At 45.1% G+C, this 23,672-nt stretch overlaps 1 protein-coding gene across 7 annotated transcripts in view; it reads left to right on the top strand.

Annotated features, from left to right (window-relative positions):
• Positions 1-23,672, top strand: part of gtf2ird1 (GTF2I repeat domain containing 1) — a 121,488-nt gene that overhangs the window by 36,128 nt on the left and 61,688 nt on the right. For 6 of the 7 annotated variants that reach the window (XM_055657928.1, XM_055657923.1, XM_055657925.1 and 3 more), the window contains exons 7-9: positions 1,269-1,582; positions 6,900-6,998; positions 23,326-23,409. In XM_055657928.1, coding sequence (XP_055513903.1) covers positions 1,269-1,582; positions 6,900-6,998; positions 23,326-23,409 — 497 coding nt within the window. The remainder of the gene's footprint in view (positions 1-1,268; positions 1,583-6,899; positions 6,999-23,325; positions 23,410-23,672) is intronic. The other variant, XM_055657929.1, reaches the window with a different exon arrangement.

The following is a 23,672-nucleotide window of genomic DNA, read 5'->3' as shown; positions in this document are numbered from 1 at the left end:
GGGAATTGGGGATGGTGGCAGTTGGAGGTCTGACATATTAACCAGTCCAGCATCCAAACAGGCAACATCAAATAATTGTTTTGATGAAATGAAAGAAACTGAAAGAACGAAACTTGTACCTGTGTTGTAACGGAACTTCCCAGCTACTGATGCCCTTTTGAACTCTGGTCATAGTCGTACAGCATGGAAACAGGCCCTTCGACCCAACTCTGGCCAACATGTCCTATCTACACTAGTCCCACCTGCCTGCATTCATCCCATATCCCTCCAAACCTATCCTATCCATGTACCCGTCTAAATGCTGCTTAAACATTGCAATAGTACCTGCCTCAACTATCTTCTCCAGCAGCTTGTCCCATACACCTATCACCCTTTGTGTAACCCTTATGTTACCCCTCAAGTTCCCATTAAATTGTTTCCCCCCTCACTTTAAACCCATGCCCTCTTGTTCCAGATTCTGGGCAAAAGACTCCCAGTGCGTTTACCCAATCTATTCCTCTCGTGTACTGTTATACTCTGCAAAGTACAGCGTTAGTCCATGCACAATAGACTCCCATGAACAACAATCTGATTATGACCAGATCATGCCTATTTTGAGTACTGGCTGTTAGATTGATATTGGCCAATGTTAGTGGAATGGTGCTGTGCCGTTTTTTGTTGCTTGAGAAGGTAAATGAAAACTTGATTTAATGATTGAATCTACCTCCCAACTGTATAATACTTCCTCCTCTGGATTATTGTGTGTTTAAAAGGAACATGACTGGCATTTTTGTGGAGTTCGGTCCACCATCCCTCGAGCTGTGAGGCTACTGCACCTGATATTCCCAGCCAGCCTCCCATCCGAGCACTGACCCAGCCTGGGCCTGCTTAGCTGGGTATGATAGGAGGCTGCTACAATGCTGTCCCATTTTGTTTAAATCTCTGGAGTGGGTCTTGAACTCTCAACTCTGCAAGGGAAAGAGACTAATCTTAAATCATGCCGTAGATCTTCAATCGGAATTGTTTGCGTTTGTGACATTGTTGTTCATGGGAGTTTGTTGGGGAAATTGAGAACTGGAAGATTGCAATATGTAGAAATAATGAAGTTGTCTTTCAATACCCACAGCTTTCCCATAATACCCACTGCAAGTACCTATTTGTCACATGTCTAAATCCCAGTGGGGATGTTTGTAAAATACATTTTTTACAATGTAAAGCGGATCAAACCAGAACTTGCGATCAATAATGTTCCCATTTATTTATTTTGCTCCCCGGTCGTGCGCTTCCAGATCATTGGATGAGGACATCCAAGAGCTGAGGACCTGTGTTGAGCGGAATCAGGAAATCCAGCCTGGAAAAAGCGTCTGTGAATTTAATCAGGAGAGTCCAATGGCTAATCTTTCCAATCAAGACACCGGCAGTGTGCGGACCCCTCCACAATTCCTTTATGAACTCCCGGGATCCAGGATCCCATTGGATTTAAACCAGGAGCATCTGACTGCAAGGCCCACTACGAACTTTAACCACGAGCTTTCGCCCACTGGAACCTTAATGATGGACATGAAGAAGTTGCCTCCTGCACGGGACTGCGCAGATGATACTGGTAAAGGCGTTTTCTATTTATGGGTGGGGGGGGGGGGGAGTAAGCATGTAGCATTTTGCCGCAAGCAAAGGCAGTAAGCATCTGGTGGTTTCCAGTTGACAGGTTCGGGCTAGAAGATAAGAAAGCGCAGATTGTTTCAAAGTAGGTTCTTTCGCCATGCCTGTAACATTTCCTTCTCCCTCCACCTCGATTGTGCCCAGTCTGCGGTTTCACCAGGTGGCCTCCCGGAGTTGGAGCCAAAACTTGAATCCATTGCATGAGGATCGCTGAGACTGCATGTATTTTCCTGGTAGCTAGAGGGCCATATTTTTACACAGGCATCTCCAACCCATGTAATTATTCTGTGGAGACAAAGAACTGCAGATGCTGGAATCTTGCATAGGACACAAAGTACTGGAGTGACTCAGCAGGTCAGGCAGCATCTCTGGAGGACATTGGATAGGTGACATTTCAGGTCTGCACCCTTCTTCAGACTGATTGTAGTGGGGGAGAGAAAGCTGGAATAGAGGTGGGGTCAGGCTAAAGCCTGGCAAGGTGATAGTTGGGGTCTCGACCCGAAATGTCACCCATTCTTTCTCTCCAGAGATGCTGCCTCTCCCACTGAGTTACTCCAGCATTTTGTGTCTACCTTCAATTTAAACCAGCATCTGCAGTTCTTTCCACACAGTGATAGTTGGATACAGCTGAGAGTATTTTTGATCAGCACAAGCATGAACAAAGGCTAGAAATGTATAAAGATGAGAGTGTGACAAAAGAGGACTGAACAAAACAAAAAGGAGACAAAGGGGTGTTGATGAGAGAAGTGGTATTAACGAGCAGTGAAATCTAAAGGCAGAGGTTGAAATATGGGTGGAATGGAATAGGGGGATTGGTGGGAGAATGGATGCACACTGGACTCTGGGAAAGGGAGGGGGGAGAATGGGGTGGGATGTTACCCCAAATTAGATTTCTCCCCATTCTTTTTCTTCTTTCCACCCATTTAAATTTGCCTTCCTGCATTCCAGTCAATAGCTCGTGTGAATGGGGCTGAGTCTTCAGGTTTGCGTCGTGCATGGAGGTGATCAGGTGCAGCAAGTGGGCCACAGGTCCAGGAGTCCTTGCTCCTGAATACAGTTCAGTGAGGGCTTCATCAGCGAGTAGAAGTGTGGCAAGCTGTACATTACACTTCACGTTTCCTTTAAAATTCCCCTCCAGCAGCGAAAATAGACCAAGTTTATCGTGCAGAGAAGGAGCTCAGTAAGTCGTGAAAGAAGTACTTTCAAGAGAGAGCTAGATAGGGCTCTTTAATGATAGCGGAGTCGGGGGATATGGGAAGAAGGCAGGAACGGGGTACTGATTGGGGATAATCAACCATGATCACATTGAATGGCGGTGCCGGCTCGAAGGGCCGAATGGTCCACTCCTGCGTCTATTGTCTATAATAACATCTTATTGAAATTGCATCCTTTTATTTCCTTGGGGATATTCCAAAGTGGTTTATGCTCTTGAAAGTGCACTGGGCTACCATTATGTAGATGAACATGGCTGAATTTGTGTGATTTTATTTGTGCTAACTATTGGTTAATGAACGGATGCTGGCCAGGATACCGCATCTTCTTTGCAAGCTACTGTGGTTTCCTTAATATCCCTGTGACCAAGCACATCATTAGACAACATGGCATAACACAGTGCTGCCGTGAAAGTTGCCCCAGGCTTCTTCTGCTCTGCTGCTGCAATTTGTGGAAGTGCAGCAGATGCCTCTTTTAAGCATTTGGATGAACTTTCTGTTAATCTGGCGAAATTTGCGGGAAGGGCAGGGAAAGCCGATGGAAAATTTCCACGATTTGTAACTGATCCAATTGCATTAGCAGCCGAGCCAAACTGACTGAAGCTTTGGTCAGACCGCTTGTCATGTTGTGTGTTGCAAAACATCTGTGTGAAAACAGCTGCCAGAGACCAATTTAAGGTGCAAAACGGCCTCTGTGACCATTTAAACGGACAGAGTATTGTTAGCAGCAAAGTCCTCACTCACCAGTTTGGCAGGTTCTTCAACTCTTTCTTTCAAACAAAAACATATGTGTACTTAATGTTATTTATTGTGGAGCATGCAACATGTATAATCCCTATGAATCAAGATAATGGTGCATTTACAGTAACAGACAGTCAATAGAAGTCTGAGTTTTAATCTATATCTCTTCAACAGCAACGTTGAACCAGTTCATTATCATGAGAGATGCTTGTTGTCTTGAAAGTAATCTTCAGACACTTTAATAACCTGCCACTAAAGACGCAGGGCACTCCTTGCAATTAGAGGGAAAAAAACACAGTTGAAACTCCTGCTGGATATTTTAAATCCGTGCCCGAAGGCTTTTCAATGGGTGAGGCCTGTTGGATATTTCCAGGAATAATTTTCAAATCTCTGTGGCCTCCAATAATTGTCATTTTCACATGCAACTCGCTTCAATGTTCATGTTTTGGTAAATTAAACCAGTTGGTCTGGCCGCTGAAGATTCTCGTGCTGGAGGAAGGACTGGCAGCTGTTGGCTTAATCGGGAACCATTTTGCTCGCCCATGCACAAGGTGTTCTTTGTCTCTTAGCCACGGTAAAGTGGGTTGGGTGGGGGGGGAGTGGAGAATGGAGAGGAGAGGGTTGGAGCTGAATTTATTGAGTCCGTTTCACTGAAATGAGTGAGTCTGTTTTAATTTTACTCGGTTAGTGAGATAAAAAACAGCCTGGCCTTGAAATTTCACTGAACTTTGTCCCTCACCCCACCCCGAATAAAACAGTTATGCAATTGAGAATTCGAGTAAACCAATGTCATGCTTATTTATGGCTGTCTTCGCTTCCATTGGGAAATTCAATTCCTATATTTTTCCAGCAATTTGTCCTCTTTGTCCAAGTACCTTCGTTCCCAGTTGAACAATATCTCTCAAATCAATGTCAACAGCGGTCGGTACCACATGCAAAATTACTGGCAGTGAGTTTTTAAACCAAAGTGGTTTAAAAGCACATGTAATTAATTCCAAGGGCAACCAGCTTTTTACAAATTCCATGTTGCTGGTTATATACAGGGCCAAAGGTGTTTGTCTGTACTGAGTTGTGTGACCTACTACAGCTGCCCAGATCTACCTGGATTGCTCCAGTCATGGAGGTTAGAGGGGAATAGATACGGTAAATGCACAGTCTTTGTGCATTTTGTTCTGTCTTTGTACCGTAATGGGGGAGGGGGGGCAAGTGTATATGAGGTTTAATTGGCAGATGGGTGGAGTAAGCGACAAAGGCGTGAGGTGAAAAGCAGACACACCCTATTGTATTGTAAGCTATTTGAGCAGAATATGAGGTACTGTTCCTCCAGTTTGCATGTGGCCTCACTCTAACAATGGAAGATGCCAAGGACAGAAAGGTCAATATGGGTGGTTAGCGTAGTCTGTGGTTGGTGACATAAAAGAGGCCACATCAGGAGCATCAAATGTAGTAGACAAGATTTGAAGAAGTCTCACCTGGAAGGGCAGCTGGGGTCCCAGGATGGAAGTTTGAAAAGAGGTATAGGGACATGAGTTACATCTTCTGCAGTTGCAGGGCAAAGTGGGTTGAGTGGGAAGGGATGAGTGAATGGAGTTGCATTTTGTGCGGTCTCCACAGAAGGGGGTGGAGAAGGGTAGATGTGACTGCTTCATGCCTCGTCCACTGCATTCTGTGTTCCCAATGTGGCCTTGTTTACAAGGCGAGTCAAGGGAGCGACCATTTTGAAGTACACTTGCGCTCTGTCAGCAAAGGCCTGCTGGAGCTTCTGAATGTTCCACATTGTAACTCGCCTTCCCCTTACCTTACCGACCAGCACTGATGTTGGTTTGGTAATCTTCCAGTGGATTTGAAAGATTTTGCAGAGACCCATTATTGGCGTTATTTCCCCCTTGCCTTGAGTGTTATCTGTGAGTAGTCTCCCAAGTATATCTGAGGGGAAGGATCAATGCAGCTTGGCCGACGGTGTGAGATCTTGATCTTCAAATGTCCTCTTCCACAGGTGGCCAAAAGCATTGCACTGAGATGTAACTCGTGAGATATGAAGTTTAGAAGGATGAGGGGGGGACCTCATTGAAACTTGCTGGATAGTGAAAGGCCTGGATAGAGTGGATAGAGGATGTTTCCACTCGTGGGAGAGTCTAGGACTAGAGGCCATTGCCTCTGAATTAAAAGACGTTCTCTTAGAAAGCAGATGAAGAGGAATTTCTTTAGTCGGAGCGTGGTGAATCTGAGGAATTCATTGCCACAGGCTTTGGAGGGTTTTAAGGCAGAGATAGGTAGATTCTTGATTAGTACAGGTATCAGGGGGCATGGGGAGAAGGCGGGAGAGTGGGATTGAGAGGGAGAGATAGATGAGCCATAATTGAATGGCGGAATAGACTTGATGGATTGAATGGCCTAATTCTGCCCCAATCACGTATGGATTGGGCTCCATGTTGCCTAGGAAATCTTTGTTGTCCGGCATTGTAAGAGCATCCTCTTGGTGAATGTGTCGCTGTTGACGGGAGCTTGGTCTTCCACCATGTGCAACGGCAACACTGTAGCTTTTATTCCAGCTACAATTGCAATGGCGTTCTCCAGTCCTCTCTGTCTTGTTGTTCCTGATCAAATAATCGTTGTTTGGTTAGGGGTTAGCCACTGAATGTTAATTTTTTTTTGAGGGAGTGGGGTTCAAGGGTTTAGTTTACTTACAATAATGCAAGTAATTAAGTCGTAAATGAAGGAGAGGAGAATCTGATTTCCCACCAAAATAATGCAAGCGACCAATTTTATTTTGTGGCACATGGCATTGTATCTCAAACAGTGATTTCCGAACCTCGTAAGCATGATGGAGCCAGTTATAAATTAATTTATAAAGCTCTAGGTTGGAGAGTCATTTCAAGCTCTGGGTTCAAACTGAGCGGAAAGATTCAAGAGTATCTATTACGCATTGATGACCAATGCAACATTCAAATTTAGCGGACACTGACATTTCACTATATTATTGACCCTAACATCACGGTATTATTTCTGCCCATCTATTCATCGGGCTAAATTAAGACAGTCTCTCCCTTTTCCTCTTCCCCACGCCTCTGTGTTGGGTGTAAATGCCCTGTTGCAGCTGATGTTGAGCCTGCTGAGCCAGCCAGGGACGGTTAATCAACATCAGGACTGGCCAGTTAATGGAGGGAATTAAACCCTTCATGAGGTTAATTGTCCACCACAACCTGCCGGTGAAGTGGGACAACCAGCGAGATGGCCGCTCCCTACTCTCAGGACAGTGTACTCTGACTGTCTCCATCTCCATGCTAATTGTGTTCTCCTCATTTCTAGGTAAAAACACAACAGGGTTTATTGGTGAAGTCAGCAACATCTCTCAACATTCACACGTTTCAAAGCGGCTTCTTTTTTCTATAGTACACGATAAAGCAGGTAACACGTTTTGCATGTTCTCTCGGGAGCATAGACGGGAAGAGGCTGTGGCACAGAGCTCAGATCAGCAAGGGTCTGCGTGGGACCTCTACTCCTTTCCATGAAGGATTGTCTAGAAGGTCTGCCCCATCTAGAGGTCATTGAACCCACAATGATGCCTTGGGTTCAATGACCTCTCAAAGACAAACTACCCTGATCATAACTGTAAATACCTTAGTCTCACACAGGTTGAAGCACAAGCATCTTTATTGTCTAGTTCATCATCACATATGCAGTACATCACACGTTCAGTCTATTGCAGCTACAGGCTGGCAGCAGGCAAGTTCTTACACTATAAACATATAATTAGGCAGAGTTATAATTACTAAGCATTCTGATTGGCTAACATGCAATAGCCAATCTACATCTCTTCTTCTATAAATGAAAAAGCAACCAAGGCATTTCAAACTAAACGGAGTAAATAATAATAAGGTTCAACATAATCGCCATATCTAATGGGTGGCTTGCTAACCCGCCTGGTCCTCGTATGGTATGGGGCTGCCTCATCAACCTTGTCCTCCGAAAAGTTGGGGCTGGGGTAGGTAAATCCGCGGGTCTGTGGTGAGAGGCCGCAGGGGAACCTGGGGTGGACCGTCGCGGGGATCCCGGGGTGCCAGTTACAACGGGACGCAGGGACAGACCGACGCGGGGAGTGGGCGGACCCGGTAGCGGTATGTGCTGGAGCGGCTGCAACAGGCGTTGGTTTAAACTTGAGCGGCGGGGCATCAGGAACCTGGGATGCCGGACACCGTCCCTTTACAGTAAGGAGTTGTTGACGGTTGCGTCTATAGAGAACACCCATCGACTTCGACCAGGTAGGAGCGTGGTTCTTTGGAGGGGCCGTGAATGTGTCCCAGTTTGGTATGTCCTTTATCTGTTTGCAGTCGTACCACTTGGCCTTGTATAAGTGGCTTAAGTGGTTTGCTGGTCTTATCATACCAGCATTTCTGCGAGTCTCGATTGAACTGTACACGCTTCTGTATTACAGCAGGAGGGCAGACTTTTGGTCGTAGTTGTTGCTGGGAGACGGGCAGTGGAGGGACGTGTCCGGCGGGACATTAGCCGCTGGCCTGCAGAGCCGAGAATATTGTCTCTTGCAATGTTCAGCAGGTCCAGGTAGACGTTAGATTTAGCTAGATGGGAACGCTCCATGAGTTGTTTTGCGCTCCGAACAGCACACTCGGCAAGTCCATTGGACTGTGGGTATTCCGGGCTGCTGGTGACGTGTTGGAAGTTCCACCGTTTTACAAAGTCTTTAAACTTTTGGCTGGTGTATTGAGTTCCGTTGTCAGTCTGGAAGCGAACAGGTACCCCATGCACAGAAAGATGTATCTTCAGCTTTTGGATCACTCTTTCTGAAGTGATTGTTGGCAGAAAGTCAATTTCAAACCAGTTGGAGTACGAGTCCACTAACACAAGGTAGTGTTTCCCATGCCATTCGTTGATATCGGCAGCCACGGATGACCATGGTAGAGAGGGGGCTGGCTGGGATAGGAGGGGCTGCTTCTGCTGATGGGGTGATTGACTGTTGCCGATCACGCATGATTTTGTTTTCTCACCTATATACTTGGTCATCCCAGGACACTAGATCATTTCCTTGGCTCGTTTTAGGGTAGGTTCCATGCCAGGGTGGCCTCCGTGGATTTCCTCATAGTACTCGTTTCGCAAGGTTGGGGGAATGACCGCCTTGTGACACTTGACAATTATTCCGTCCTGTAACACCAGTTCGTCACGGACCAGGAAGTAGGGTCGTATTGCCAACGGGGTGCATGACTGCTTGTTTGGCCACCCGCCTCTTATGACGGAGGTCAGCAGCTGCGAGGTTTTGTCTGCAGCTGTGTGCTTGGCAAGGTGGCTCACGTGATCAGTGGGCACGACCGAGACCTTTAGGACAGAGAATGCGTCCTGTTCAAACGTGTGTCGTTCGCTGGTGGTGCGCGGGGCTCTGGATAGCGTGTCTGCGATGTGCATGTCTTTACCTTTTTTGTAAACAATGCGGAAGTCAAACCGTTGTAACTGCATCATCATTAGCTGCAGTTGAGCTGGGACAGCATGGATAGGCTTGCTCAAGATGGCGACTAGTGGCTGATGGTCGGTTTCGACCGTGAAGGTTTTGCCAAAGATAAAGTCTTTAAATTTTGAACAGGCAAAAACCACAGCGAGCAATTCCTTCTCTATCGGAGCATAGCATTGTTCAGTTTCAGTCGGGGTGCGTGATGCATAAGAAATTGGCATCACGTCACTGTCGAAGGATGTTTGTAGGCATGCTGCGCCTAGCCCATACTGGGATGCGTTGCAGGTGATGGTGACCGGCAGATTGAGATTGAAGTATGCCAGCGTAGGCGCGCTAGCTAGCTCTCAGTAAAGAAACAATGGTTTTGAAACGGATCTGTATAATCACCACACAGTTACAGAACAACCTCAATCTAAATTTACATCAACAGTAAAATATTTAAGGTGAGTTAAGGTGAATATTGATGAGCATAGTCTCACTCAAACATTCGCCAGCGCTCGGCTATATCAGAATCAAACACGAGCGGGCTTGGCCCTCGACAAGAGTTAGCCATGTCGTCAAAATCACTCACAAATAAAGACTGGTAAACAAAATAAATCGCGGTAAACAGAAGCGGGCTAGACCCGCTTTTCTGACACCATGTAAATACCTTAGTCTCACACAGGTTGAAGCACAAGCATCTTCATTGTCTAGTTCATCATCACATATGCAGTACATCACACGTTCCGTCTATTGCAGCTACTGCCAGGCAGCAGGCGAGTTCTTACACTATAAATCATATAAGTAGGCCGAGTTATAATTACTAAGCATTCTGACTTGCAATAGCCAATCTACAATAACAAACATTTTATGCAATTTGAAATACTTTGGCTACAGTGCTCTAAAACTAATGCTTTAAAGGTCACACCTCATTCTGTTTACACCATTGTATCCCCATCTGACTATTATTACAGGTCCTACCCAAGCCTTTCTCAGTCAATAAAACATTCTGCAAGCTCCTGTATCCCAGTGGAACCACCATTTAGCAGCTACTATATACAAAATGGTGGAGTAACTCAGTGGGACAAGCAAAAACTCTGGAGAGAAGTAATGTGTATCATTTCAGGTTGAGACCCAAAACGTCATCCATTCCTTCTCTCCAGAGATGCTGTCTGTCCCGCTGAGTTACTCCAGCATTTTATGTCTATCTTGAGTTTAAAACTGCATCTGCAGTTCCTTCCTGCATATTTAGCAGCTACTATTGGGCTTCCAGAATGGCGCTGTGCTACATTGACATGCGGTTCTCAGAGCTGAAAGTCGATGCTTTCTGGAGATTGCTGAAATGGAATCCAGTGTCACTGCAACTAATTGCAGCTGCCTTCAGATTGCTGATACAAGAGTCCTGTTCCTGAGGCCCATCTCAGCGATGGGGAATTTCCTCACATCTACCCACTAGGGGAATTCTCAAAAGGCCACTTCAGTTCTGCTCTTCCTTTTTCCTATGGACTCTCGTCCAACATAAAACTGAAGGGCACGCCTTCTGTGATCTTTAGCTTTCTGCGCTTGAAAATGCTATACCGGTATTTCTGGAAGTTGCAAAGTGACAGAGTATCATGCCGTGCCAATTAACTCCCCATCAACAACAACTTTAATTGATGTATCTTTTAATATCCACAATATCTGGATGTGTTTCAAGGGAGTTTTATCGAACAGAGATGGACATTGAGCGCCAAAAGGAGTAAAAAAAAAACACAGAATCAAAAGCTAAGCAGAAAACGTAGGAATAAAGATGGAATGAGAAGTGGAAAGTTGGAGATTTGAGGAGGTTTCCAGAATTTGATGGGCTTGATGGTTGAGGTTATGACAAGTGGTGGAGGAGTTAAATTTGAGGGTGAAGTTGGAAAACACTGTTACAATTTTAGAATTGAGGCACTTGTTAATTGACGCTGGATGTAGATCAGTGAGGTGGCGGGAGAAAGGAAGAGTTCAAGTTGGGACATGAGTTTGAAAGCATTGCCAATGCCAAGCTCTTCCTACAGGTATATTTAACATTTACCCTGACATTCCTTTGGACTTACACATTCACCTTGTATAACCTCAACACTACTCTGGGCGTACTCACACATCTACCCTGTGCAACTGAAGTTGTTTGCTCAACTCTCGTGGTTTCTTGCCAATTTATTAATTTGCCTACAATGCCTACGGGCGGTGCCAAGTTGGGGAAGTTCAGCTCAGTTTCAATATTCACCTTAACTCACCTTAAATATTTTCCTGTTGATGTTGAGGTTGTTCTGTAACTGTGTGGTGATTATACAGATCTGTTTCAAAACCATTGTTTCTTTACTGAGAGTAATTATGTGTGAAATTCTTGCAGTGAAAAGTGCCATATAAGCATTGCTTATTGAAACTAGTCATATAATTATACATTTGTTACTGATGTTAGTTAAAAAGCTTCTAAACCTTTCATCAGGTTGCTGATGTAAATCCAAGATAGGTAGACGGTAAACCCTCATTATTAGTGACCTATTTATAATGGATATTAATGGAGTCTGAAGAATGGTCTCGATGTCACCCATTCCTTCTCTCCAGAGATGCTGCCTATCCCGCTGAGTTACTCCAGCATGTTGTGTCTATCTTTTTAATTGATTTTGGGTTATAGCGGATGGAACATCCCCACGATAATCAGACGCCACTGTCTTTTTAGGTTGTTAGTTACATTGTGGATCTGTACCGCCAGGTTGGGCTAGCAACGCCACCCCAGCCCACTCTGCCACCGTAGCTGCTTCCAGACCGGGCTGCAGTTGCCACCCCCAGGTCCACATCAGCAATCTGGGGCAGTCAAGTCGCCTGGATTCCAGGCCCTGTTCCAGACCACGAGTCTTGATCCGTAAAGTCACCTATCCACGTTCTCCAGAGAAGCTGCTTGACCTGCTGAGTTACTCCAGTACTTTGTGTCCTTCTATGTACTAACCAGCATCTGCAGCTCTTTGTTTCTACTGCTTGTGCAATGATCCTCTAATACCTGGCATTCCCTTACTCTGTTATAGTGAACAATTGGCAATAAAGGACACCATTCCCCCTCTATGGTCCGTCATAACAAGGGTTTAGAAACATAGAAACACCTCCCGGTGCAGGAGCACTTCAACTACCCCTTCGAGCCTGCAATCCATTCCTCTCTGTCCTGGGTGATCCTCCATGACAGTATCCCGTAACACAGGAAATTGGAGCCCTATTCCGCTGATCCCTTTAGCCACGGGCTTGGACATCTAACTCCCAATTTTGTTATAGCCCTTGCTGGCCTCAACTACCCTCTGTGGCCCTCGGGCTGTCTCCTCCAGAGATTCACCACTCTCTGTGTGAAAAAAGTTCTTCTCACCCTCTCAGTTTTAAGAAGGATTTCCGAAACGTTGCCTATTTCCTTAAGCTGTGACCCCTTGTCCTGGACGTCCCTAACATCGGGAACAATCTTCCTGCATCTAGCCTGTCCAACCCCTTAAACCCCTTTATTGTATTCACCTCCCGGTGGCTCAGCACTTCAACTCCCCCTCCCACTCCGAATCCGACCTCTCTGTCCTGGGTATCCTCCATGACCAGAGCGAGCAACACAGGAAATTAGAGGAACAGCACCTTGTATTCCGCTTGGGGAGTCTGCATCCTGCGGGCTTGGACATTGAATTCTCCCAATTTTGTTAGCCCTTGCTGTCTCCTCCCCTTCCTTAGCCTCCTCCTCCAGCTCATTTCAGATACCCGCCACTCCCTGATCAATTTTGTCCTGAGAATCTTTTTAACCCGAAACGTTTTGCCTATTTCCTTTTTCCATAGATGCTGCTGCAAAATCGCTGAGTTTCTCAGAAAAAAAAAAAATCCAACTACCTTGGGGCATGATTTTCCCATGCACAAAGCAGTTCCTTCTTGAATCAATTTATCTACAATGTCATATTCTGCGCAAGGTTAGACAAATTGTCAGGGGTATAAAACTGTAGAAACAGGCTGTTTTCAGCCCATCGCATGGGCTGACCACCATGCCTGATCCCATTTGCCTACATTAATTCCATATCCCTCGATGCCTTGCTCATTAAATTTCCTGTCCAGATGCCTCTTAAACATAGTTCCTGCCTCCTCCACCTCCTCTGGCAGCTCATTTCAGATACCAACTACTCTGTGTGAACAATTTAGTCCTGAGAATCTTATTTAAACCTACTACTTTTTGCCTTAAACCTTCCAGTTTTCGACACGACCGTCAATGTAAAATCATCCAATTCAGAAAAAAATCCAACTCAATCCTTGGGGCATGATTTTCCCATGCACAAAGCCATGCTGACTATCTCAAAATCAATCCTTGCCATCTACAAATGTAATTTTCTAGGCTTATGTTTAGATCTGTTATTGTCACGTGTATCAATGTGCAGTGAAAACCTTTGTTTTGCATGCAATCCAAACAGACCACACATAGCTACAATGAGATCAAACTCAAGTAGAATAATAGATATGGCAAAGGGTAATATACAGAGTGCAAAATATAGTTCTCAGCAATGTAGCGCATTATAATACATCAATTTCTCAGACAAAGTCCAGTGTCCTCAATGAGGTAGAGATGAAGCGAACAGTTCCTCAGCTTATGGAAGAACTGTTCAGAAGCCTGGTGATGGAGGGGTAGAAACTGTTCCTGTGTCTCGTGGTGTGTGCTTTCAAGCTTCGTAACCTTCTACTAGAAAGGCACAGGGAGAAGGAGGAATGACTGGGGAGGTACAAGTCTTTGCTTATGTCGGCTGCTTTTCTGAGGCAGCATGAAGTGTAGATTCAGTCAATGGTAGGAAGTCTGGTCTGCATGATGGACTGGGCTATTATCTACAACTCTTTGCAATTTCTTGTGGTCTTATAACTCATTGCATTGTCATTAAGGGCTAACAATCATTTATTGCAAGTACGTTGCAGACTCGCAGTTCAGTTGATTCACAGCTTAGAATCAGAGTTGTGGACTCTCCCTCACGATCTTCCAGAGTGATTGACTCGCGTCCAGGCATCCAGGGTTTTACAGTCCTGCCCCCTCCCCCCCAGAACTGAGCACTCTCCATCTCACTTTTGAAAGCCTCTCACTTGCCAGACATTCCTTTATTTGTGTTCTTGAGCGTTATACAGCAACATAACTCAAATATCTCTCAAACTCAGTCTGAAGAAGGGTCTTGACCCGACACGTCAACTATTCCTTCTCTCCAGAGATGCTGCCTGACCCGCTGAGTTACTCCAGTAATTTGTGTCTAACTTAAACCTCTCTTAGGGCAACAAAGACAGCTTACAACTGGCAGGAATCCTCGCGAGAATCCTCATGTTTGTTTGTTTGAAATAGTTCAATACAGGTGGAGGTACAATTCTCACAAGGATGGCTGTTCTTGTCCCGTTTGTAGCTCAGAAGATGGCAAAATGAAGCAGGAGCATCCAGAGCAATATGAACCTCTTCTAATTTCACTGTGGATGCAGTAGAAATGTTGGGGGAAATTAATTGGCACAGCAGCGCTTTGTTAAACCTACACAGACAGATGTTGCACATGAGCCAAGTTGTCTATGTCCAGGCAGATTTGAGACTTTTATTGTGTGTTTATGAATACTTGCATCTTTTTTTGGTTTGGAATTTAACTGTGTGTGTGCAGTTTTGTAATGGGACCCTTTTTTTGCCCTTCCTCCTTTGAGCCCATCCACATTGAATTTTGGATCCTGAGCGGTAATGACTTTGGCCGATTGCCCTTTCACCCTCCTCAATGTCAAGAGCAGAGAACTCCACTATTGCAAGAGTTATTACGTCAGTCAATGTATCATTTAAATGTGCCTTTTAAGAAGGAAAATCTCTCCAGTTGCATCAAAACCTAGTGTGATAAAGCTTGATGCCACGCCATGATCAAAGTGTCTATAATCTTGGCCAAAGAGAGAAGGAGTTGGTGAGGGGAAGGGATGAGGAGGCATTTTAATGAAGAGGTCTCGGGGTCTGAAGGCACGACGGTGAACATGGAACACATGTGTAAGCCCTGTGGTTAGGAAAAATCATTACATCATGGCACAGTATTTCATATTTACATGTTAAAATAACCCTAGATAGTTAAGGAATTATATATTTTAACATGTAAATATGAAATACTGTGCCATGATGTAATGATTTTCCCCCAGCTCTTCTAAGACAGTTCCATAGCACAGCATGCAATTAAATACTCTCATATATGGAATCTCGCTATGGAACTGTCTTCAAATGAGATTCTCAAGTGAAAGGAAGAATCTACGATGTTCCAGGCAACTGGATCAGATTGGAGTCTTGGCCGTGTAATCTTGCACCAGTGCTCTTGCCTTTACCAATGCCGCAGGAGATAATGAGGGGATGATGGTGGCACAGTGGCAGAGCAGTAGAGTTGCTGCCCTGCAGTGCCGGAGACCCGGGTCCGATCTTCACTACGGGTGCTGTCTGTACAGAGATTGTACATTCTCCCTGTGATCTGCGTGGGTTTTCTCCAGGATCTGTAGTTTCCTCCCACACTCCAAACTCGTACAAGTTGCAGGTTAATTGGCCTGGTATAACTAAATTGTCCCTAGTGTATGTAGCATAATGTAAGTGTACGAGATGATTGGTGGTCAGCTCGAACTTGGTGGGCCGAAGGGCCTGGTTGAACTCTATCTCCAAGCTAAACTAAACTAAATTGTGGCATTTTTGATAGAACTTTGTTCCCTTACTGCAAGATTAATTTGCTTCCTTATCTGCTTTCGCACACATTGGGTTAACACAAGTCTGCTTTAATCTTGCAAATAAAGTGCAATCATCTCCTCTTTAAACTGAAGTTCTATATTTCCAACCTCATTATGAGGGAAGCTTGTGGTGGATGGCAGCTGACTGCCAAATGCACATTCAAATCTGTTCCGCTCAGTGCAGGCTTTACAAGCCAAGGGTTTCTGTAAGGAGTTTTGCAGCACTTTCTGGGACAGGCTGCAAGGGTATGAGCCTCCGTTTAATTAAACAACCTAGTATCTGGGAGAAATTGAGATTGAAAGTACAGTAATTAAATGGGTGGGGGGGTGGGGGGAGATTGCAGATGCTGAATACGTGAGCTGAAAACAAACTGCTGGAGGAACTCAGTGGGTCAGGTAGCATTTGTGAAGGGAAATAGACAATCAGCATTTCGGGTCGGGCACCTTCCTCAGTCCAGAGAGAGGAACTGGACCTGAAGCATCGACTGACCATTTCCCTGCACAGATGCTGCCGCGCCGAGACTATGGTAGATGCTGGAGTAACTCAGCGGGATGGGCAGCATCTCTGGAGAGATGGAATGCGTGACGTGAGGTTAGTTACTGTACTTGGAAACAGCATGGATCCAAACTTAACTTTCCAATCATCATGGGTTCAGTTGCAGTAAACAAGAGCGGTGAGGAGTAGAAGAGAAAAGAGCTTGGCCTGTCCCAGTAAAACATCACCAAAAGGAACCTTATGCCGTGCGCAGCAAATCTTTTGCTTTTGTACAAATTTTTTTTCAGTGTTTGCAATGTTCATGTTTCCTGGATGAGATGTCACTACAGCAAAATTGCTCTTCACACCATGCATGCTCTTTATTTGCTGACCTGCTCATCAAGTTGTGAGATCCCACAGTTTTGAGAAGTGTGGTTTCTACAAATGCGAGCACAGAAGTGGAAGCCATTCAAAAGACAGCGGGCATTATGTCAAAAGCCATTTTGCTGATGCTGTCTGTCCTGCTGAGTTACTCCAGCATTTTGTGTCTATCTTCGATTTAAACCAGCAGCTGCAGTTCCTTCATACACTTTTTGACCAGAGGTGGAAGTGGACTGAAGATTAGAATCTACAATACCCCAGTGTTGAACTGGCCCCAGAGAAGAAGGGGAAAAAAAAACAATACTGGAGATTAGATGGTGTAAGGGCAATGCCCTCTCCAGAGGTGGGAACAATACCAAGAGCTGAAGAGACGTTCAGCGTAGTGGTTCATTAACTGAATTAATAATTCGGTGGCAAACCCTACACTGATGGGCAAAAACTGTTTGACTCTCTGTGGAGCATCAAAGATTTTATGAATTAGCCAACCTAAATACATTGACATTAATGCAAAATAGCAGGTGCAAAAGAAAGATATCTATCAGAAGACCAAACTATTGGTAATGACAGCAAGATTGATGGAGGTTGTACGTTTAATCCATTGCACTTGTAAATGTTAAATTGTCTATTGAGATGTATCTTTTGATTGATACAACTCTTTAGGTTTAAGTTTATTATTATATTTGTGGAGATCAAGTTTTCAATGAGTGTTATACTGCACATGCACTACTGAATAAAAAACACATAGACAGACACAAAAAGCTGGAGTAACTCAGCGGATCAGACAGCAACCCTGGGGAAAAAGAATAGGTGACGATTTGGGTCGAGACTCTTCGGGATTGACCCGAAACGTCACCTATTCCTTTTCTCCAGAGATACTACCTGACCTGCTGAGTTACTCCAGCCTTTTGTATCTGTCTTTGATTTAAACCAGCAGCTGCAGTACCTCCCTACACAATAAAAAAAAAAACACGTAATGTGTACAGAACGTTTTCACTGCACTGTGATATCTTATCTTTCTAGCAGAAAAGTTATAATCTCTCCAATAAAAACGATAGGGCAAAATATTTACTGTGTAAATGATTACAAGGTTCAGTTGAATTATTTCTACTGAAGACACGGGAAGGAAACCGGTTCTTTACCCTTCTCCCATGCAGCCTCCTTGTAGGGCGAATCCAGTCAGATACCACCAGCATAATGGTATCCATGATTTCCTGGAAATGATGCAGAGAGATCATTCCTCCATCAGCACATTGTGTTGCTGGAGAAGACTCTCCCTCTTTCTCTCTACATGGCCTTGGGTTTGAAGAAGATGATAAGGACTTGTTAATTTCAAATGGCATGGAGGAGTCATCAACATTCATAAGTTCATCAGTTCTAGGAGCAGAATTAGGCCATTCGGCCCATCTACCTACCCTCTCATTCTTTTAAACTCCAATGAGTACGGTCCCAGTGCTGTCAGAACCAGGGGTCACAGTCTTAGAATAAAGGGGACGCCATTTGAGACTGAGAGGAGAAAAAATGTTTTCACCAAGAAAGTTGTGAATTTATGGAATTCCCTGCCACAGAAGGCAGTGGAGGCCAAATCACTGGATGGATTTAAGAGAGAGTTAGATAGAGCTTTAGGGGCCAGTGGAGTCAAGGGATATGGGGAGAAGGCAGGCATGGGTTATTGATAGGGGACGATCAGCCATGATCACAATGAATGGCGGTGCTGGCTCGAAGGGCCGAATGGCCTCCTCCTGCACCTATTTTCTATGTTTCTAAAAGCTCACCATAGGCTAACCCAATCGTTCTTGTAAACCTCCCCTGGGCCCTCTCCAACATGCGATCAAGTTGCAGGATGGCACCTTTATGTTTAATATTGATAAGAACATTTTCATTTAGCTGGCCTTCAGAGACTGTGACTGTTGATGCCTTTGACCTACCATGCTGTAAAATGATATTCTCCTTCACTGAGACAGCACAATTTACTTTGGTGGTATTATTACCTTGCAATGAAACTTCACAACACAGCACATTAGACTATCCTTTTTCTTCTTGTGGTCTTTGCCAGCTATAAAACTTATTTTTTGGTAAATCTCAGTGGAAAGAAAAAGATGTTGGGGCAAGTTCATGAACAAGGAAAGAGGACCATGGGAAACACAGGAAAAGTTGACCAATGCTCTTTGAGCTCCACTAAATTGATTGATTCTCGTACTTTGCTTTGGGATCAATTTCCATACCTGTGGGATATTTGGCCAGTGCTGCACTCTGCCACTGAGCATTTGGTCATCTCGATACTACCCACTGTAGGGACCAGACACTAACAGAGTATTCTGAACCACGCTGTCAGAGCACGTAAGGTCCAAAATTAGACTCCCTTCATTCTGTCGGGAGGTGAAATTTCAAGCAGTAATGAGAAACCTGGCAGACGTTGATGATGCATCCACAGGGCAGAGGGTTCTGCAAGAATTTTATTATTGCGCTACACAGCAATGACTTGCATAGTTGGTTATCTATGATGTAGCTTCCCGGGCAATTACCTGGTTCATTCTTTCTGCATATGTGACGTGATATCCTGCTATGCAAGTGAGTTGATCATGAGCATTTTACAGCTTTGTCACTTGTGTGGAAGCAAATTTTGAACCTAGGTTGGACTAATCAGCTGTCTAGTGTTGCACACTGCAATATTGTAGCCCTTATTCACAAGTTCACAAGTTATAGGAGTAGAATTAGGCCATTTGGCCCATCGAGTCTACTCTGCCTATTTGGTAATAGGGAGTGGGCCACACCAAACAATGCACACATTTTTGCCATTTTTACTATTTACAGCAGTAATAAGTCTCCAAGATTCAAGATTCAATTTAATTGTCATTTGGACCCCTTGAGGTCCAAACGAAATGCCGTTTCTGCAGCCATACATTACAAACAAATAGACCCAAGACACAACATAATTTACATAAACATCCATCACATCGCTGTGATGGAAGGCCAAAAAAACCTATCTCTCCACTGCACTCTTCACCCCCCCCCCCCCCCGATGTCAAAGTCAAAGCCCCCGGCTGGCGATGGCGATTGTCCCGCGGCCATTAAAGCCACGCCGGGTGGTGCGAGGTCGCACACTGGGTCTTGGTGTTAGAGCCCCCGGCGTGCGCTCGCAGAATCCCGCGGCCATTCCAAGCCGCGCGGGGCGGTGTTGTAAGGCCCCGCTCCAGGAGCTCTTCGACCCCGCAACTCGGGTGGGAGAAGTCGCCGTTGCGAGAGCCCTGAAAAGCGGTCTCCCTCCAGGGACCCGCGGGCTCCCGGTGCCGCCGTCCGCCAGACCCGCAGTTGCAGCCTCCGAATCTCCGGAGGTCGGGCCGCAGCAGCGCTCCACCACCGCTCCACCCGCTCTGGACTCTGCCAGCTCCGCGACGGTGAGGTGAGTCGTCGGCACCAGAGTCCCCGGTCTTCTCCTGTTGGAGGCCGCTCCTCGTTGCAGCCCCAACGACAACGGAGACCCGACAAAGAAAAGGTCAGGTCTCCCGTGCAGGGAGAGATTTAAAAGTTACCCCCTCCCTCCCACCCCACCCACCCCCCCCCCCCACACACACACCCAACAAAAAATAACAAAAACTACATAGAAACATAGACAAAAAATAATAAAAACGCGGATGGGCTGCAGAGGCCGCAGCTGACAAGAGTCGCGCCGCCTACCTCCAGGTTATAAGCATAATGTCTCTTGGAGCTGGGTCTATTGAAACAGAAATGATGACTGCGAGCTATACCAGGAGACAGTGCATAACATATGGGTCTGAATTATTCTTCACTGTATCAACCAAAGAGCTAGCTTGTTTTAAATTAGTTTAAAGCTTGCTCAGCAGCCAATGGAGCAATTAGCGAGGGTGTGGGAGTGAAAAAGTCCAGGATGATGCAATCTGCTTTCCTTCACAGATTATATAAGATTGAATGTTAAATAAATCTCAGTCCATCACAGTTCTGGAGCCCAAGTTTCAACCTGCTCCAGCTAAACATTCCCATTTAGAGCAATCAAATGGTGAAAGTATTCACACAGGGATTTAGCGGAGTGGGTTTTATACCAGGGGCCAATCCTGTTTGGGGAAGATGGACACAAGGTGTTGGAGTAACTCGACGGGTCAGGCAGCATCTGGGGAGAAAATGGATGGATGGTGTTTCGACTGAAGAAGTGTCCCGACCTGAATCGTCACCTTTCCATTTTCTCCTGTAAAGCTGCCTGCCTGTTGAATTAGTCCAGCATTTTGTGTCTGTCTTTGGAGAATACATTTATCTGCTACCTGAATACATTTGTCAGTTCCTCCACTTGATGAGTGCTTCTTTTTGAAGGGTTGATGACCATTGCTCACAGGATTTTAAAAAAAAAACAAAAGTCCTGGAGGAACTTAGCAGGTCAGACAGCATCAGTGTAGAAATATAGACAGTCGACGTTTAGGATCAAGCCCCTCACTCAGATTCTGCAGATAGATGGATGCTACCTGACCCACTGAGTTCCTCCAGCATTTTGTTTTTTGCCTAAGATTCCAGCATCTGCAGTCTCTTGTTGCTTCAATGTATTGCTCACAGGATTTTCGAAATAACAGCGGAACTCCTCAAGAGGGTCTTCCACAGGATTTTCCAGAGCAGGGAGATCCAAATACAAAATGTGCATAAGAAATATGGATCAATTTCAAATGAAACTTGGCACTTTACTGTTATGATGAAGGTTTATGCAGAATGAGCAGAGGACAGTGAGTAATGGTGAAATGGAACCGACACACCATTAAACCCCACCAATGGACTCGATACTCGTTCTAGACTGATACTCTAGTGGGACCGCTGCATCATTGGGTGTTGTACCAATTTTCTTTTCTGCTCTCTCTCTCAGGCCACAGCTAAAGATTCCACACCACTCTTTTGAAAAGCAGATGTGTTCTCCTAATGCCCTGGCCAACAGTAAAACAGATTAATTGGTTACATTATGATACGATAGAACTTTATTTATCCTTGGAGGGAAATTGATTTGCCAACAGTCATAAAAACACAAAATACATGAGGGTGGGGGTTCAGTCTCAGTCTACCCCACGACAGAAGAAAAGTTGATAGCCACAGGGAAGAAGAATCTCCTGTGGCATTCTGTCCACCATCTTGGTGGAACCAGTCTGTTGCTGAAGGTGCTCCTCAGGTTGACCAGTGTGAGCTGTATTGCCCAGGATGCTCTGCAGTTTGAAGAGCATCCTCCCCTCCCCGCCACCTCCCATGAATCCAACTCTGCCCCCAGGATGGAGCCAGCCTTCCTGATGAGTTTGTTGTTATCAAGTTATGGAACCTTGCGGTGTATAACCCACCGTACTGTGGTTCTTATATTACATAATCATTCACCAAAATTAAATGACTTAATTTTAAAGCACAGTGCCCTTGGGATGAGAGGGGTGATATGCAGAATTATATTCAGCTTATGTAGACTATTGGCCTTGGAATAAAAAACTGTGTCTAGCAGTTTTGGACAACAAAAACACAGGATGTTCATCGATTGCAGCTCCGTGTTCAACATCATCTTCCGCTCTACACTTATCAAACTCAGGGAACTGGGTCCCTACTCGTTCCTATGAATACAATAAGTCGCTGTCAATGTACATTTATGTCTTGCTGTCATAAGAGATAAGAGTAGAATTAGGTCATTCAGCCCATCAAGTCCACTCCACCATTCCATCATGGCTGATCTATCTCTCCCTCCAAACCCCATTCTGCTGCCTTCTCCCCATATCCTCTGACACGTGTACTAATCAAAAATCTATCTCTCACTGCCTTAATAATATCCACAGCCTTCTGTGGCAAAGAATTCCACAGATTCACCACCCTCTGACCAAAGAAACTTCTCATCATCACCTTCCTAAAAAAACATCCGTTAATTCTGAGGCTATGACCTCTAGTCCTAGATTCTCCCACTAGTGGAAACATCCTATCCACATGCACTCTATCCAAGTCTTTCACTATTCTGTACGTTTCAATGAGGTCCCCCTTCATTCTTTTAAACTCCAGTGAGTACAGGCCCAGTGCCGACAAAAGCTCATCATAGGTTAACCTGTGTAAATCAATGCAATTCACTGGCTTGTTGTCCAGTGACATGATACCAAAGAGAACCTTAAAAGATTTGCTTGGAGAACTGCTGTAATGTGCGTCAGCATTAAGCAATGGGATACAAGATCGCTCCAGCTAATCTGTGGGTTTTTACTTCCCTGCTTCAACCTTATGACCAGGAGTAATTGACCAGTGGACAACTGGCTGAATCCACTGTAGCGTAGGGAATAGAAGACCTTTTGGGACGGCCATTCCATTGAAGCATTTGTTTCTTCAATTCCAATAGGAGCCTGTTCACTTGCGGTGGACATTATATAATGGCCTTCAGTTTGAATGTATTGGCGGTAAAATGAGCTGCGTCGAGTCTAAGCTCCCTGGAACATCGGGAGACATGGGTGGCCCACAGGTGGAGTTGAGAGACACGAGACAAATGAATTCTGCCAAGCACCACAAGTGAAATGGGTTGGGATTCAGAAAGTATCCTGCCTTCCACTACAATCATGCATCACTGCTGGAAGGTGACAATGATGCAGCGACCAGCTACATGGAGGTTGGACTCATTATTGAGGGAAAGGGATGCCCAGGTGTACATGAAACATTTCCCAAAGGCCCTCCAAAGTGGGAAAGTATCTTAGAATATCTCTGATCCTATTTTACAGCAAAATGGAACTTGTACATAAAAGAAACAGAAGACATCAATATTCTGAGGGAGTGTGTGCAGATCCTCTTCAACAGCAGATACGGTGAGTCACTGCATCCAGCTACTGTCGTGGTTAGTCTGAACTTTTAGGGCTTGCAACCCAAGCAAACTGAAAGCATTGGCACAGAAATTGGTGCCATTTTCATTGAAAGTTGGGCATCCTTGTTCAAGATGGCTTCTTAAAGGGCCTGAGACCTCCAGTCACTTTGGGCCCTTCTGTCCAGGTGATATTACTGCAGTTTGAAACATTTTTTCCATGTCAGCTCCAATAACACTTGTACTGCAGCTGGACTGATCCTAAGTTAG

This window comes from Leucoraja erinacea, chromosome 28, assembly GCF_028641065.1.
Source record: "Leucoraja erinacea ecotype New England chromosome 28, Leri_hhj_1, whole genome shotgun sequence".
NCBI lineage: Eukaryota > Metazoa > Chordata > Chondrichthyes > Rajiformes > Rajidae > Leucoraja > Leucoraja erinaceus.
Note: the sequence above shows the minus strand (reverse complement) of the source record. Positions and strands in the feature narration are given on the sequence as shown.